We start from the raw sequence: 18755 nt of genomic DNA on the forward strand, positions 1-18755 counted from the left end.
TCAACAAATAAATGCTCTGTCTTACATATTGGCAAAAAAATCAGAAAATAAAATACAAGCTGAATAGTCAAGATCTTGTTGATGACCCAAGCTCTGTAAAGGACCTTGGAATACTCACCTCTAATGATCTAAGTGCTAGAGCACACTGCAACTACATAGCCAAAAAGGCATTAAGAGTTGTTAACCTAATCCTACGTAGCTTTTTCTCTGGTAATATCACACTACTAACCAGAGCATACAAAACATTTGCTAGACCAATACTCGAATACAGTTCATCAGTCTGGAACCCACACTACGTATCTGATATTAGCACAATTGAGAAAGTCCAGAAATATTTCACAAGAAGAGTTCTCCACTCCTCTACTCGCTGTAGAATACCTTATGCCACCAGACTTGAAATTCTAGAACTAGAAAACCTTGAATTACGCCGTCTTCGGTCTGACTTAAGCATGGTATACAAAATCATACATTGCAATGTCCTACCTGTCAATGAATACTTCAGCTTCAACCATAACAACACAAGAGCACACAATAGATACAAACTCAAAGTAAACCGCACCAAACTTGATTGCAGGAAATACGACTTCAGCAATAGAGTGGTCAATGTCTGGAATACTCTACCCGACTCTGTAGTTTCTTCCCCAAACCCCAAAAACTTTAACCTTAGACTATCTACTATTGACCTCACCCCTTTCCTAAGAGGTCTGTAGGGGGCGTGCATAAGCGCACCAACGTGCCTACCGTCCCTGTCCTATTGTTTCTCTTATTCTTTTATTTTTCTTATATGTAACCATTTCATGTATTCACAACTATGTATACATTTATACTTATTATCTTGTAAACAATTGGCAAATCAAATAAATAAATAAATAAATAAATAAATAAATAAATAAATAAATAAATAAATAAATAAATAAATAAATAAATCTGGACTCTTTTGGAAGGGAGGGGGGAAAAAACAAAACCAGAGGCATGTCTAAAATGGGGAGAAAGAAAAACCAAAACAGAGGCATTTTTTTTTTTTTGCAGGCCTGAATAGTCTGTGCAGCTTTTCCCTTTATTATAAGGTAGCGTGGCCGAGCGGTCTAAGGCGCTGGATTAAGGCTCCAGTCTCTTCGGGGGCGTGGGTTCGAATCCCACCGCTGCCAGATCCTTTTTTTTTTTTTCCCCCCTTGCCTTCCTTTTAAAAAAGGGGGTTCCTCTTTGCAAACCAACTCTTTGCACGTCTGAACCGACGTAGCTAAAACACGCGAACTGACCCTCCCGCACGTGCAAAGGCAGGCTCGCAGCGCCCCCTGGCGCCCGCTCCCTCCCTTCCTCCCGGGGGTGGGGGGGGGGCGAGCATTATGGGTACGAGAGGCGGACCCAACCCTTCCCACGTGCTTTGGAGGAGTTTCCCGCAACATGGCTGCTCGCTGAGAGATCCGGGTTTGCCGTGCACGTTGCATCCAGTGCCGAAAGAACTGGGTGGGACGGGGTGGCCCAGACCCAAGCACCCCCACTCCTCCTCCACCCCCCCCTCCCATCCTAGGGGTGGGGGGGTTTGCACGGTTTGCAACAGAACCGGTAAGCGTGTTTTGCTCTTGTTTTGCAAGCTGACTTGGGAGATTTGCAAAGGCCTGGCCGGGATGGGGTGGGGGTAAGTTGGGGATCACCCCCACTTTGGACTGCAGAAGATAAAAGTTCAAAGATGATTAAGCAACATATAGATCTGAACCCAGAAATATATATATTTATATTTGGTTGGGTATATATTGCCAGAAGGTTATACGATAAAGGGACTGTGTATTTTGTTTTGCATATATTGACAGCAGCCAGGATAGGTAGGTAGGTAGGTAGGTAGGTAGGTAGGTAGGTAGATATAGATGATAGATGATAGATAGATAGATAGATAGATAGATAGATAGATAGATGATAGATAGATAGATAGATAGAATGATAGATAGATAGATAGATAGATAGATAGATAGATAGATAGATAGATAGAGGAAGGAAGGAAGGAAGGAAGGAAGAAAGAAAGAAAGAAAGAAAGAAAGAAAGAAAGAAAGAAAGAAAGAAAGAAAGAAAGAATTCTTTATTGGCCAAGTGTGATTGGACACACAAGGAATTTGTCTTGGTGCAAATGCTCTCAGTGTACATAAAAGAAAAAATACTTCAAGAATCATAAGGTGCAACACTTAATAATAGTCATAGGGTACAATAAGCAATCAAATCTGATAGATAGATAGATAGATAGATAGATAGATAGATAGATAGATAGATGATAGATAGATAGATAGATAGATAGATAGATAGATGATAGATAGATAGATAGATGATATAAATAAATAAATAAATAAATAAATAAAGAAAGAAAGAAAGAAAGAAAGAAAGAATTCTTTATTGGCCAAGTGTGATTGGACACACCAGGAATTTGTCTTGGTGCAAATGCTCTCAGTGTACATAAAAATTGTATTGGCACATTATTGGGAAAACAAAAACACCCCACCAGAGGAGGACATAATTCGGAAAATATTAGACTGTGCAGAGATGGATAGATTGACATTAAAAATAAAGGACAAAGAGGACACAGAATTACTAAACATGGAATAGATTTTTACTGAGTGGTTAAGAGAGAAGAGGTGGAAATGAGGTGACGAAAGATGACTGTTATGTATGAATTGAATATAAAGAGGGTTTATCGCCATAGCTATGTTAATATAATCGTCAACAGAACTATAAATAAGCTAAGACAAAGAGAAATTGAGTCAAAATTATTCTGTTATACTCTTAGTATCAGTATATATGTTCATAGTTCTGTATGTTTTTATTTTGTTTTTCTGTAAATGAGAAGCCCTGATTGGAATATACTGTATTCAAAATGTTTATGAATTAAAAACACACACATACACTTAAAAAAAAAGAGGTTAAAGAAGAATCCAAGCTGGGGTGGGTAGGAGAGCCCCCCTCTTTCCCTTCTGTGCCCCCCTTCCCTCCCTGCCTTTCCAAACCCTGGGTGGATCCCCCACTCCTGGAAAAGATCACGCCTGGTGAATCCAAGCCAGGAGCCTCCTTGAATTCCTCGCAAAGGTTTCTTTTTTTTGCAAAAGGTTGCATCAGCCCGAGATCTCCTAACCTGGTTTCTTAAACCGGGGTTAGAGATTTAGCCTTGGCATCAAACCCTGCTCTAACTTCCCCAGCTAGGGATGGGAAAATGCAGAAGCCAGGACGTGGCTGCTTTGGATGGTGCCAAATGCCAATGATAAAGCATTTTATATAAATTTTCTTTATATGCAACCGACTTTGTCAAAGAAAAATTTTTATGCCACACTTTTTCCCAGTCTTCTAAATCAATGTTATGTCCAAAGTTTTTAGCCCAGGCTAACATGGGTCCTTTAACAACTTCCTCTTCTAAGTTAAAGTTTAATACATAATTGTATATTTTAGATATTATTTTTTCTTCTGATCCTAGCAATAATTTATCTAGCTGGGTTTCTTTTGTTTCAAATCCAAATTCTTCTAGATCTTTTTTATACCTCGTCTGCACTTGAAGGTATGGCCACCAATCTATAAATATTCCCTGTGTTTCTAATTCTTGCCTTGGTTACTAACTTATCAATGGCAGTGATTTGCTTAACAACGGTGGACAAGGAAAGCCGTAAAACGGGGCAGAGCTCCCTTCACAGATGTCTCGCTTAAAAACATGAATTTTGGGCTCAGTTGTCATGAGTCGAGGACTAGCTGTACAGTGAACAAAAGCTAAATACACAATAATGTATACTTTTTGAAACATAGAACATCTTCTGTCCTCTTGTTTTGCTTGTTTCTGGTTTGTTTCTGTTCTCTAAGCTCAGTAAAATGAAGATACACAATCAGAAAAGAAAGCAGAATCAGTTTATTGAGTTGGAAATGACTTATTTTATTCTGTCAATGTAGTCTTTAATTTTTCTATTTTCGGGTGATTTAAGTTCATAGTTTTGTTGGTCATCTAGGACTGAAATTAAATAAGTAGAAGAGGAAGACTATTTAAGGGCAAAACTAAGAACTGGGAGAAGAAACTGGATTATTTTTCAATGTGTCTTTCACAAAAGATGGAAGTGAAAAGGGCAGGACAACCACAGGTAGTCCTTGATTTACAACCATTCGTTTAGTTCGAAGTCATAATGGCATTGGAAAAAAGTTTTTCACACTTACGACCACTGCAGCATCTCCATGGTCATGCGATCAAAATTTAGATGCTTTGGCAACTGACTCATATTAAGACGCTCGCAGAGTCCTGGGGTCATGGGATTCCCTTTTATGACCTTCTGACAAGCAGAACCAAAGGGGAAGCCAGGTTCACTTAACAACCGTGTTCCTGACTTAAAAACTGCAGCGATTCACTCAACGGTGGCAAGAAACGTCGTAAAATGGGGCCAAACTCACTTAACTACAGAAATGCTGGGGCTTCATTATGGTCGTAAGTCGAGAACTGCTTGTTTGTTGTTGGTTGCCTTTTATGTTAAAGCTTTATTTGAATCCAGTGAAGAGATCAGTGTTGTGATGATTGTGTGTTTTGTTTCAGGTTAACGCAAAGCAAACACCGCAAGGCCAATTTTCTTTCAATGCTACTATGGCCAATGAGGAAGATGACCCTATTGTACAAGAGGCAAGTAAAGATCTTTCTTTAAAATAAAATCTTCTTCCGTATCTGTTGTAGCTTTTTCTCCAATAGACAATATATGTATATATCCCTCGACTTACAACTGTTTGTTGAGAAGCCATTCGAAGTTATGACAGTAATGAAAAAAGTATTTTAACAACCAATCCTTGCACTACGACCGTTGCAACATCCGTGTGGCCAAATGATCAAAATTTGGGCACTTGGTAATCATCTTCCCAGCTGGTTTCCGATAAGCAAACTCAATGAAGGAACTTAACAATTGCAATGATTCACTTAATAACCATGCTAAAACGGTTGTAAAATCGGGGCACGGCTCACTTAACAACCACCCTTGTTTAGCTGCAGAAATTCTGGTCCCGATTGTCATAAGTCAAGGACTTAGTAGTAAGGTTTTCCTCTCAGGTTAGCTTTATCATTGATCACCATTTTGTGATGGAAAGTTAATATCCAGTATAATTTCAGAGTGAAAAATTAAGATTAAGCTCTAACTGAAAACGGGGAATGCTTTAGCTTGTCAAATTCACATCTCTCTAATTATATACTAATCTCTTCTCTCGCAGAGGCCTTCGTTTTCAAATAAATCACCCTTTTTAAATGAAGTCCTTTTTCAGCTGAATACATTTCAAACTCCCTGCTTCAATTATGCCAACTTTCTTGCATTTCCGAAAAAAAGGCTTCAAATTTATTATGTATTCCCTTCCTTTTTTATACAAATGTGTTATTTCTTTTAGTTGGTTTGTCACACCGATTTATTCTTCTGAATTGCAATTTTAAGGGCGAGACACCTTACCAAGGTTCAGAATCAAAGATCCAGAAAGTAAAATAAAAATAATATTGAATATCTCTTCTGCCTTTTTTGCTAGATTGACGTCTACCTGGCCAAAAGTCTATCGGAAAAACTGTATCTATTCCAGGTATATTTTTTTTCCATGCAAGTTTTGTTTTGTTTTGTTTTTTTAAAAAAACCCAATGAAAGAGTCTTTGAAAAAATAACTGAAGTTGCATCTTGATTTATTGCAGTATCCTATTCGTCCAGCTTCGATGACCTACAATGAAGTTACTCATCTCACGGCGAAGATCAAACCAAAGCAACAAAAGGTTGGATGCGACTTTAAAACCTTCAAAAAAATTTAAGACGTTGTTTCAAAACTAAGATGAAGTTTTAATGGTGGGGAGAAACGATGTAGTTAAACCTTTCTAAGAATCTGTTATTCCACCGTTGTTAGAAATTTTACCTTCTTGCTGGGCTAAAATGGTGTAAGGGCAGAAAATCTTTTTTCTTCCTATATTTTGGATTATGGTTTATGCCTTGTTCTGGTTAGAACAACCAATAACGAAGGATTGAAATAAATTATAATTCAAAATACGTGGAGATTCAAGATTGTTCATCCCTGACGTGATGGCTAAAAGATAGAATGCATCTGAAAAAGTTTGTTTGGAAGTAACTGAATAAAATTTACTTTTAGTACTTAGAATTGGTACTTAATGTTTCTCATTAAGCCATAGCTTTCTTTTAAAGGTACTTTATGGAGCACATCTAATTGGGTGAGTTGATGGAACATGTAGAGACAATTATGGTTTAGAAACCAGAGTAACTAGTTTCGTTTGAAGTGTTAGGCCAAGCAAAAGATATTGTGATTTTTCACTAAGCCCAGCTGTGATTCTGCGTAGCTAGTAATGAAATTCCCAGTTTTAACTTTTCCAAAAACAGATAAGATTCTCTCGATCAAACCAAGCACTATTTAAATTTATTGGCCATTCAACTCCCTTTTCTCAAAGGCTTATTTGTTCAAGGTTAAAACAGCTACATTTGTTAACCTTCATAGACTTTTGCTATCCAGGACTGAAGGATGAGATTTTAAGGATTTGGGTATAATAAAAGATGGGATATAACAAGAGATCATTGGTTGTATTTTAAGTGAGAGTGATAAGTTTCTAATGTTTATCCTTGCACTGATAAAGCGGAAATCATTTTATATATTTATTTTCTTTCGCATCATCTTATCTTTTTGCTTTTCTATTTTTCTTGGGGTTGGTAATACCTTTTTTTAAAAAACTTTTTGTGTTCTTTCTATTTTGTATTTTTACTATTTAAAAATTTGTAGTTTTTATCTTTTTAAATCTGATCTTGCATAAAATTATGATTTGGAGGAAAAGTTTATTGATCCCTCCAGGGGTTAATAACACCCAATCTGCTACTACTACACAGCCTCTGTCTCGTGTTTATCAAATTCGGCAGCTTATTTTTTCTCTCTCTGGTTTTTGTGAATGGTTGCATGTCCACATTCCGCTGAGCTGATCCACCTTCTACTCTTGTTCAGGTTGAACTGGAAATGGCCATTGATACGTCAAATTCCAACTACTGTCGTAGCAAAGGGGAACAGATTGCTCTCAACGTAGACGGCACATGTACGGACGAGACCAACACTTATTCTTCGTAAGTCTTGCCTTTCCATTTTTTTTGAAAAAGTTTTTTATTTTTATAACAAAAACAACAAATAAAACCTTCTTTCAATTATACAGCATGTCGACTGTGTATATATCTTGTGCACATAATAGTATTTATATACATCTCTTGTATAATTCGTATTATATTCTAGTCAACATTATACAGTATATCATATTATATCATTATTACAATGTCATTAGGTTTTTTGTTTCAGTTTCCAGCTATCCTTGTGAGCAAATCCCAACTCTTGCTAGATTATATTCATGTTGTATCTTATTCAGAATGATCTATTACAGTATATCATTATTACTGTATTCTTTAATTTCTTACTCTACTTTCTAACCATCCATAAAATAAATCCCAAATCTTATAATGTTCCCTTTCTCCTTGCTGTCTAATTGCTAATGTTAACCTACTCATCTCTACACATTCCATTATTTTCTTTATCATTTCCTCCTCCATCGGAATTTTCTCATTTTTCCAGTTTTAAGCAAATACAATTCTAGCTGCTATTAATACATGAATAATCAAATGTGTTATTTCTTGGCTATAATTTTCAGGCAAAATCCCCTATAAAAATATCTCAGGTTTTAAATCTATATGTTGTTTTATCATCTTTTCCAACCATGTGTGTATTTTAGTCCAGTATCTTTTAGCTTCTGCGCATGTCCACCACATATGGTAGTATGATCCAGGTATCTGATTACACTTCCAAACATTTTGCTGATTTGTCTTAAACATCTTTGCCAAGATGTTTAAGAGTGGGAGTTGCCACCTGTAAAACATCTTATACAAATTCTCTTTATGGACTGTTGACATTGTTGATTTATAATTTCTATTCCATAATTTCTGCCATTTATCCAGATCTATCCCATACCCCAAATTTCCCCCCTCAAGCATGAGTATTGCCTTTCCATGGATGTCCAGATTCAGCTGGGTGGAATCCCCATCTCTGTCAGGGGTTTCGATTGGCAGGTTAATACAGAATAACAGAGTTGGAAGGGACCTTGGAGGTCTTCTAGTCCAACCCTCCCCCCTCCTCAGGCAGGAGATTTTATACACAAACAAGAGTTAGGTATTGCATGCAAAATTGTACATAGCAATGTTTTACCTGTAAATGACATTTTTCTGTTTTAATCGCAATAATTTGCGTGCGAACAACCCTTATAAACTCAATGTAAACCGTTCTAAACTTGACTGTAAAAAAACACCACAGTTTTTGTAATAGGGTTGTCACAGTCTGGAATGCTCTACCGGATTCAGTGGTCTCAGCTACAAATTTTCACAGTTTTAGTGGCAAATTGACTTCCGTGTACCTTACTTCCACACTTAAGAGGTCCGCAAAGGGGGTGTGCATAAGTGCACTAACGTGCCTGTCGTCCCTGTCATTGGTTTTTTTTTATATTATTCCTGGTGTTTTGTTTGTTTGGCAAATTATAATAAATAAATAAACCATTTCAGACCAAATGGCTGTCCAACCTCTTCTTGAAAACCTCCAGTGTTGGAGCATTTACAACTTCTGGAGGCAAGTTGTTCCACTGATTAATTGTTCTCACTGAAATTTCTCCTTAAGTTCTAGGTTGCTTCTCTCCTTGTTTACTTTCCATCCATTGTTTCTTGTCCTGCCTTCAGGTGCTTTAGGGAAAACTTGACCCCCTCTTTTTTATGGCAGCCCCTCAAATACTGGAATACTGCTATCATTTCACCCCTAACCCTTCTTTTCATTAAAAATATCGAATTGCTGCAACGGTTCTTCATATGTTTTAGCCTCCAGTCTCCTAATCTTTGTTGCTTTTCTCTGCAATCTACCCAGAGTCTTTTAGGAAGTCCCCAAGTTATGACCGTGATTGAGCCTTGCAATGTAAGCTGCTCCTCTTTAGTTTGAGTGTCAGTCTTACCAAATGGACAAAGACAGGAAAGACGACCAAATGAGTTAATTCTATTTTATTGTAAAGTTACATTAACAGAATCTTGCAAGTCTGAAAGTACAAATCTCTCTCCGCCCCCCACTTTACACTCAAAGTTAGGGAGGGTCCCATCTGAACTTCTTTCTTTACCTTTTATACACCTGCGGGCTATATCCTCTCTTATCTGACCATGGTCTCTTCTCCCGGTCTCCTAAGATCGTTCCCACATGCCCTTTCCCTGAGTTCCTGTGTTCCCTGTTTTCCAGGAAGTTGATGGACAAGCAAACATTCTGCTCCTCGCAAACCACCAGCAACATTTCACGATACGCTGCTGCTATCTACAAAAGAGGTGAGTTGTTATGCCTACCTTTGTGGTTTTCCAGAATAAATCATTTTAAAAAACAGCCACTACCATCTTCAGAATTCTGGTGCAAAATTGGGGGCATGAACACAGCCTAGCAATGGAGGCTGTATTTTCATAAGTTTCTGACACTTCCAACCCCCATCGGTGTCTAACCAGGGTTAGCAGGTGGTATGAACGTAGCTGCTTAGTTTACTGCCTTTTTACCTGAGCAGAATTGTTTTAAGTGCAACCAGCAAGAGACAGAAATCTTTGTTTGGTCATTATACCCAAATTCCGTCTCTCCAAGGGCAGCCTATGCTTTACAGCAGGGCTTCTCCCCTCACCAACTTGTGTTTGTTCTGACTAAGGCTTCCTGAGATACCAACAAACACACGTGTTAAATTCAAAACCCTTTTATTTTAGTTCAACGGCTGTGAATTATCATCATTCACAGCCCATAATGAATCTCAACCAGTTATAAATAGTCCCATGGAAGTCTGCCAAAGTCCTTCGGGAGAAGTCTGGTAAGGATCCACCTTTATCTTTCTTGAAGTGATGCCAATGACTACAGTACCAGTTAGTCTTTCAAAACCAAATGGAGCACAAAATTCAACACAGGGCTTCAGGTTTCAAAGTGACCAGTACGAACAAAGTTGCTTCCTGCAAAGATTCCTGTCCCTTTGCTCCTCCTTTATGTCTCATGGGAAGGCCACTCACCTCCATGCCTTACTCCCGAGTTGCCCCTTTTGTCTTAACTGTTCTTGCCTTCTGGCAGCTCTGCACAAGCGCGCACTGGGAACAGGTTCCCCCTGCTCCTCTGCCTCGCTGCTGTCAGATTCTGGAGGCTCCGGAGTCAGCACATAACTCCCAGGTGGTCCTGGCCCCATCTCTGTATCGGACACAGGATCAACATCCGAGCCCTCCCCAGACTCCCAGACTGGCCCGTGCTCCTCCCCACTGTCCGATTCTGCTGCCCTCTCCACAGGCTGCTGGCGGGCCACAACTGTTTTCTTCAACTCCCAGAATTCCTCAGGCAGCATGCGTGGTTTCCAGGGTCCAGAATTCCCCAGCCAGCATAGCTAGGTGGACTTCAATTCCCAGGATTCCTCAGCCTGTATGAATGGATTCTAAAATTCAGAATTCACTAGCCAGCATGCGTGGACATCCTCTCCTCAGCCAGCAATATCTACTGGGGAATTCTGGGAGTTGGAGTCCGTACATCTTTAAATCGTTGAGCTAGAAAAATGCTGTTTTAGATCCAATCTCTGCTATTTCTCTTGTTAAAAATAATTGCTTTGCTCTGTTGCAGGGGAACTTCACCTGACTCCCTTGCACGGGATCCTGCAAATGCGGCCAAGTTTTGCCTACCTGGACAAAGCAGATGCGAAATACCGAGAACGTGAAGCTGCTAACGAGCGTAAGGAGGGCGCCATATTCTCTGTATTTGAGTCTGAGAAGATGGCCAGCTTCCATGTTTAAAATGGCTGGCTGTGTTTTAACCAGGATTTATAGCCTTTACAAGCTTAATGCTGTAAGGCTCCCAGAATTCCTCAGCCAGCATGTAGGGATTTCAGTGCCCAGAATTCCCCAGCCTTATAGCCTAGCTCTTCATGCTATAGACTGTGAAGCGTGGTTTAGCAATTTGGCAGTTCGATTCTCACCAGGCTCAAGGTTGACTCAGCCTTCCATCCTTCCAAGGTGGGTAAAAATTAGGACCCAAATTGTGGGGGAAAAATAGGCTGACTCTATAAGCCGCTTAGAGAGGGCTGTAAATGCACTGTGATATAAGTGGTATTGCTAAATCAGATCTCTGCCGCAAACATCCAGCTTATTGGCGTTCTAAATTCAGCCAATTTCCCTTTATGGGGTAAAACAAGCTATCTTTCCGCGTTTTCCTTTGTAGGTTTGTGTATGTTCCCACATGCAGCAACTGTTGACTGTTAAGATGCTTTCTGTTTAATACCCACCTTTTCCTCGTCCCAGATGGGGACTCTTCCCAGGATGAGGTTGAGGAAGACGTGAAGCAAATCACGGTACGTCAAGATGTTCTCTTGACACCTGTCTTTAACTCCCAGGAATATACAGATAGTCCTCAACTTACAGCTGTTTGTTTAGTGACCATTCCAAGTTGCACCAAAAAAAGTGACTTGTGACAAATCTCCGCATTACAACATTTGCAACATCCCCACAATCATGTGAGCAACCAGCACGTACAAGTGTAGTCCTTGATATACGACCACAATAAGTGTTCTTTTGTTTTGGGAAAGTTGCTTGCTTTTTAAAATTATTTTGCTCTTCCAGCCTTTTACATCTTTTTTACTTTTTAATATATATATATATTGGTTCTAGTTCTAAACTGCCCAGAGTCATTTGGAAGTCATTTTGAGTTCAGTACCTCTCAATTCTTTCTGCTCTCCTTTGGTTGCTATTAGAGGAAGGAGGTGTCAGTTCTTTGAAGAATAGAAGGGAAGAGAAGAGAATAGGAGAAGAGAAGAGAACATAGAACAGTAATAGAATAGAAGAGAGAAGAGAACAATATATAGAGTAGAATGGAATAGAATAGAATAGAAAACAGAATAGACTGGAACAATGGAATGAAGAATTAGAATAGAATAGAATAATTAGAACAGAATCGAAAACAGAATAGAACAATGGAATGAAGAATTAGATTAGATTAGATTAGAATAGAATAGAACAGAACAGGACAGAATTCTTTATTGACCAAGTGTGATAAGACACACAAGGAATTTTTCTCTGGCGCATAAGCTCTCAGTGTACATGCCACAATAGTGATAGATCATTATTATAAACATTGTAAAAATATATTCATTGTAAAACATTAGATACAACACTTAGTGATAGTCATGGATACTAAATAAGCAATCAACATAAATCATACAAGGATACTAATTAAGCTATTTAAATAGTAAGATACAAGCAACAAGTTATAACCATAAGAAGATAAGGTGATAGGTAAATAGGAAAGATGAGAATAATGATGGTAACATCATTACTTTCTAGATAGGATGAGGTCTTCACCTGTCCCCATCTCATTAGGAATTTTGATTGTATAATAACAGGAAGGTCTCTCTTTCAGGTGAGGTTCTCCAGGCCTGAGTCGGAGCAGGCCCGCCAACGGCGAGTTCAATCTTACGAATTCCTGCAGAAAAGACAAGCAGAGGAGCATTGGGTTCACCTCCATTATTACGGGTTGAAGGTAGGTTTCCAAGGACTTGTGTTTCTGCAGCACATGTGTATTACATCTTGCAGAAATGGTCTGCTAAAGTAGCTGATTTGATTTTCCCTCACAGTTTTATACAATCTGATGGTAGAGATTTTGGTTCTCCGGATCTTCTTCCCTTGTGAGAATTGTCAAAACTATGACAGCTTTGTTAAGCCTGAATTCCCCAACGAGTGTTAAGGAAAACAAACTAAACAGAATGTGTAGCGTAGTCAGATAGGCAGACAGGTAAATGTGTGAGATAAGTTTATATTTTAGTTAACACGCAGTAAAAAAACAGATACGCTTGTGCTATCAAAAATATACTTTATTCCATTAGGAATTATAGCATAGTCAAAATAAACGGTCCATTAGTCATGTATCATTTCAGTCAGTCCAGCCGAGGATACTCAATTTGCAAAGTCCGTGTTGAATAGCCAATGTCAGTTCACTTACAATAAATCAGTCCGTATTATCTCTTCTCTCCGTTGAGAAATCAACACTCCTTTCTCTCCTCCGTTCCAGTAAGGAAAAAACGCAGTCATCAATCCATCCAGTAAATTAGGGATCATTAAGCCAGAGAGAGAGAGCTGCAATTGACTTGCTTCTTTTATGGTGCTTTTACAACCACACCCTTAATTATATTCTTGTAGTTAAAGTTACACACTAACTTATTATTTGTTAACTAACAAACCATGATAACTTATTTATTATTTTTACCCAAACCAGTTAGGGTAAACAATGTTATCCCTAACAAGCTTCATGACAGTTGATTACAGGGGGGGTCCATCATCCTTTTCCTTTCCTTTCCTCCTTCCTCTTCCTGAACAGGAAGAACAGTTAGCTCCTAACTGCATATTTTCATGCGATCGTCCTGAAATGGCCATTAAAGTTGGTGGAATCCATGGCTCTTCCTCTTCTTTTTTCTCTTAGGACAGCCGTTCTGAGCACGAGCGCCAGTATTTATTCAGCCAAGGTCACAGCATGGCTGGGAACACGGAATTAATTAAATCGCCAAGGTGAGGAAAGGGGAGAAGTCAGTTGGGCTGCTGAGGGGGAGATGCAAAGATGCTGAGCCACCATTGCAAGATCGTTGTCAATATTGTGGCTTAGAGCAGGGCCAGATTCCCCACATTTTATGCACTGTATTGGCTTGGATAATTCAGTCGGCTACCCTCTGCTGATTTCTAATGATAATTTTGATGTGTTCCTTTCTCAAAGCAAATCCATATTTCTTCTTTTTTCCCCCCTCCACAGTGAATATTTGATGATGCTGGTTCCACCTAGCGTAGAAGAAGAAAAGTAAGTGGCTTCGTTCTAATGGAGATTCTCCATCATTCAGGTCACTTTTGTCTCGAAAAAGTGCTTTTTCCAAAAGGCAACTGGACTTTCTTGGTTTTTTTTCCTTGACAACGTTTCACTTCTGATCCAAGAAGCTTCTTCGGTTCTTAAGTAGCTTAGGGATCTCTCATTCTTGGGGGGGGATTTAAAACCATGTTATTTCTTAAACGTCCCTCCTGATGTTAGCTGGTAGTTTAACCTTCTCTCCATGCTAGAGAACGGACCAGACTCAAATCTTTCAGGGTTGCTTCTGCAGATGATCCTTATCGGTTGAGTTTACCCAGAAACACTAAGCTGAGATATTTCAATATAGTTTGGGGATGCCACATGCAGCCTGCATTTAATGTCTATTTTATTTTACATACAGAGAAAAACCAGTAGCGCCAAGCAATGTGCTGCCTATGGCTCAGTTGCGAACCCTCCCTTTGGCCGACCAGATTAAAATTCTGATGAAAAATGGTAGGTTCTGGTTATTCCTCTTTTTTCCTTGCAAATTCTCGCTAAAATTGTTTTGACCAATTTCAGTGAGCGAGTGGGTCTGTGGTGAGTGGTAAAAGCTTGCAGGGTTCAGGGACTGCCCTGTTATTCTTAACAATATTTGTTCCTTTTTTGGGGGGGGGAGTTTCTCCAACTTTTATTCCATCTCATAAGTGATCCTTGAGTGGTCTCCCCTCCAAGTACCCCGTTTTCCTGAAAATATAACCTACCCTGAAAGTAAGTCCTAGCTTGACTTTTTAGATGTGTGCCCAATATAAGCCCTACCCCCCAAAATAAGCCCTAATTAAGATCCTGCCCACTCCAGAATGCACAGATAAAAATTAAGCGAGGGTGGGGATGTGAGGGTGGAGCTGCCCTACTACTTACCTTTGGACAGTTGTAGCCAGGCCTCGCACACCCCGACACCTGCTTTGCCGGCCCATTTCTTCTGCAGCCAGCAAGGCTGGCCAGGATTTCCTGAAGGCCTCGAGCTGAGAACAAAGCTCTGGATCGATCCAGAGCTCTTTTTATCGGCTGCAGTGGCCTTCAGAAAAGCCTTGCTGGCTGCAGAAGAAGAAGTTCCTGAAGGCCTCTGACAGCGAAAAGGAGGCCGGGGGGCGATGCGCGCAAGTGAGGTTAGTCAGTGGAGGACATCCCTTGAAAATAAGACCTGGTGCCTTTTTTTTGGTGGCAGAAAAATATAAGACATTTTTGGAGAAACACGGTATTAACCAAGATGCTCATAATGAATTCTGGGTAGGGTTCTTAGGATCTGGATTTGATCAGCCCTTCCTGTGGCTCTCCAATTTCCCTATTTCGTGAAGGGAGGGGACTTCTGGCTGGCTGGGGCTGATGGGTCTCTGTTTTTTCCCCCCCTCTTAACAGTGAAAGTCATCGCCTTTGCCAGTTTAATGAGCCTCCTGGCCTCTGGGACGGATCCGACTGCAGTTTTGCGAAGCATCCAGCAGGTGGCGCTGCTGGTCCAAGGGAACTGGGTGGTGAAAAGGTGAAAAAAAAATTAGCTTTATTTGATTGCACGCCGCTAATTGTCGATGGGCCTGCCAATTCCTAAATTTTCAACAATGGGCTCTTGTCCTTTCTGGTTGCTATAAAAAATAGTCCTCGAGTTACGACCGTAATGGAACCTGCCCGTCACAATTGTAACATGGTGTGGTCGTATATCAGGTCACCAGTGTAACCAGCTCGATTTTAGCACTTTGTTTGCATTGGTCGTTAAGGATTATTGGAAAAAGGATACTATACCATCAGAAGGCCTAGTAATCCAAAAGATCTTAGATTGCACGGAAATGGATGAACTCGCCTTAGAGTTAAAGGGAAAGGAAGACTCGGAGGATTATATGGCCTGGGAAAATTGATATGAATGGATGGATAATAGAAATAAGAAATGGAGAGATCAGAAGAAGATATAGAAATGTATATGAATAATTAGAAGTATATAGAAACGTGAAGTATAGATAATAGCAAGAATTATTCAACTAATTTGTACTTCTTTGAAATTAGGCTTGATGTATTCATATACATACATACATACATACATACATAACACACACACACATACATACATATATATATATCTTTGGTTATCGTTTACACACAGATTGGAAGTACAACACGTTCGATAGTTTCATCATCATCTCAGGCTTTGTCTTGGCTCTGTGCTTCTCAGAGTGATGAGAAGCACAGGCCGAGCAAGCCTGAGTGATGAGATCGCTGTCTTCAATTAGCGGGGCCTGAAGATCCACATCAAATACCCGAGAACCTCAGAAAACAAATACATTATTTATATATATATATATATATATATATATATATATATATATATATATATATATATATATATATATATATATATATATATCTTTGGTTATTGTGTTTCTCCGAGTGATTCAAGTAAGCACGGCGAGCCACTCGCCATCTTCAGGCCTGCTAGTGCCAGTGCAAGCAGACTGGCACTAGCGGCACCATGCCTTGCGTGGGATCTCCAATCTTACCTGGACGAAAACCTGAATAACCAAAGATCCACATACAAATACCCGAGAACCTCAGAAAACAAATATATATATATATATATATATATATATATATATATATATATATATATATATATATATATATATATATATATATATATATATATATATATAACAATTGGGATTAGAATTATATACATATTTATGCATCAAATCATATTAGCCTTAACATATAGTAATACCATATACAGTTAAATATTTATAGCACTTTGTTTATTTACTTACTTGTATTTATTATTACTTGTATTTATTACTATTTATTATTAAAGAGAACCATATGTACCGCTAAAGATGATTGAGTTTTGTAAAAAAGAAAAAGTATAATAAAAATAATTTTTAAAAAAGGAAATGCAATCATCATTAAGCAAACCCATGGGAGCTGACCTTCAGAACTTCAAATCTGGGTTGTAAGCTTCCACCAAGTAGGTCCACCATAACTTCAAATGGTTGCAGATTTTGAGCTCAATTGTGGTTATAAGTTGAGGACAACCTATATTGCAAGATTGGAATTGATTTTTTGCCTGAGTGGTCAGTCGATGGGGCACTGCAGCTAATAAATGTTTGTCTTCCTTCCACACACAGTGATATCCTTTACCCCAAAGAGACCTCCAGCCCACACAGTGGCGTCCCAGCCGAAGTCCTGTGCCGAGGAAGGGATTTTGTGGTGAGTACCAAAACGCCCAACCAAGAACGCATATTCCTTCTGCAACAAGTGCTTGGCATCCATTTTGGGAAGTCTGTTATATTTTTATGCTTGGGCAATTTAAAATGAGGAGCCAGATTGTTGGGGGCAAGAAGCTGATTCTGTAAAACTGCTTAAAGAGGTCTGGAAAGCACTGGGAAGCGATAGATGTCTGCTATTGCTTAAGGAAGGAAGGAAGGAAGGCAGGCAGGCAGGAAGGCATAGTGGTTTATAAGTCTGCTATTGCTTGGGAAGGAAGGAAGGTATAGTGGCGGAGTGGTTAGAATGCAGTGTTTCAGGCTAACTGCTCACTGCCAGGAGTTCGATCCTGACCGGCTCCAGATTGACTCAGCTTTCTCTCCTGAGGTGGGTAAAATGAGGACCCAGATTGTTGGGGGCAATAGGCTGACTCTATAATCTGCTTAGAGAGGGCTGGAAAGTGGTATATAAGTCTGCTATTGCTGAGGAAGGAAGGAAGGAAGGAAGGAAGGAAGGAAGGAAGGAAGGAAGGAAGGAAGGAAGGAAGGAAGGAAGGAAGGAAGGTATAGTGACAGAGTGTTAGAATGCAGTCTTTCAGGCTAACACTGCCCACTGCCAGGAGTTTGATCAAGGTTGACTCAGCCTTCCGTCCTTCCGAGGTGGGTAAAATGAGGACCTAGATTGTTGGGGGCAAAGAGGCTGACTCTGTAAAGCGCTTAGAGAGGGCTGGGAAGCACTGGAAAGCGGTATATTAGTCTTAAGTGCTATTGCTATTAGCTGTCCTGAGGGGCCTCAGAGGAGGGTCTCCATATTTCTTGCCCTAATCATTAAGATCTGTTTTAATACAGGTAGTCCTGGACTTACAATTCTTCGTTTAGTGACCATTTGGAGTTACAACAGCAAAAATGTGACCTGGGTCGTCTTTTCACTCTTACAACCTCTGCAGCTTCTCCACATGATCCAAATTTAGGCACCGGGCGACTGGGATGTATTTATGAAGGTCCTTTTGCACCTTCTGACAAGCAAAGTCAAAGGGGAAGCCAGATTCAGTTAACGTACCCGTGATTCACTTAACAACTACAATATATTCACTTAACAATCCAAGGCCATAGAAGATCATAGAACGGGGCAAAGCTTGCTTAACAAACTGCCTTACTTAGCAGTGGAAAAAATTTGGTCAACGATGGTCAGACGTCGAGGACTATCCGTACCGCAGTGATTCACTTAACAACTGTGGCAGAACAGTCGTAAAATGGGAGGCAGCTCACTTAGCAACTGCCTTTGTTTACAGTGGAAATTTGGGACTCAAATTTTGGCCGTAAGTTGAGGACGGCCAGTAAGTTTGTTTTATTGGACACCCACCTGGTGTCTTAGCCTTGAGTTGGTGGGAGGGGAGCTTTATAAATTTGATCAATCAATAATAACTCAGGGGCAGATTATCCTTGCAGTCTTCCTAAATATCAAGGTTTTCTAGGAAGCCAAATGTCCTTTGACTATGTTATAACATGGGCACAACAGACAGACATTCACCAGGATGAAACGTATATTCTTTCCTTTTTCAGATATGGAAGTTTACCCAGGATCGGTGGGTGGTACGGAAGGAAGTTGCTGCTGTAACAAAGGTAAGTTTCTTCCCAAAACCTTTATTTTTTAACCAGTCTAGG

At 39.6% G+C, this 18755-nt stretch overlaps 1 protein-coding gene and 1 non-coding gene across 2 annotated transcripts in view; both read left to right on the top strand.

Moving 5' to 3' along the window:
* The first annotated feature begins 1066 nt into the window (after positions 1-1066).
* TRNAL-AAG (transfer RNA leucine (anticodon AAG)) lies at positions 1067-1148 on the top strand. Its single transcript has one exon. It is a non-coding gene; the product is annotated as a tRNA-Leu (tRNA).
* Positions 1096-18755, top strand: part of POLR3E (RNA polymerase III subunit E) — a 30855-nt gene continuing 13195 nt past the window's right edge. The window contains exons 1-15 of the mRNA XM_087942167.1: positions 1096-1566; positions 4544-4627; positions 5506-5556; positions 5663-5740; positions 6964-7079; positions 9265-9347; positions 10651-10758; positions 11325-11374; positions 12439-12558; positions 13495-13580; positions 13819-13863; positions 14270-14361; positions 15265-15385; positions 17013-17094; positions 18654-18713. Of these exons, the coding sequence (XP_087798293.1) occupies positions 4592-4627; positions 5506-5556; positions 5663-5740; positions 6964-7079; positions 9265-9347; positions 10651-10758; positions 11325-11374; positions 12439-12558; positions 13495-13580; positions 13819-13863; positions 14270-14361; positions 15265-15385; positions 17013-17094; positions 18654-18713 (1128 nt within the window). The 5' untranslated portion in view covers positions 1096-1566; positions 4544-4591. The remainder of the gene's footprint in view (positions 1567-4543; positions 4628-5505; positions 5557-5662; positions 5741-6963; positions 7080-9264; positions 9348-10650; positions 10759-11324; positions 11375-12438; positions 12559-13494; positions 13581-13818; positions 13864-14269; positions 14362-15264; positions 15386-17012; positions 17095-18653; positions 18714-18755) is intronic.

Source organism: Notechis scutatus, chromosome 12 (genome assembly GCF_049901735.1).
Source record: "Notechis scutatus isolate UNSWTSFEM ecotype Mainland chromosome 12, rNotScu1.2, whole genome shotgun sequence".
Taxonomy (NCBI): Eukaryota; Metazoa; Chordata; class Lepidosauria; order Squamata; family Elapidae; genus Notechis; species Notechis scutatus.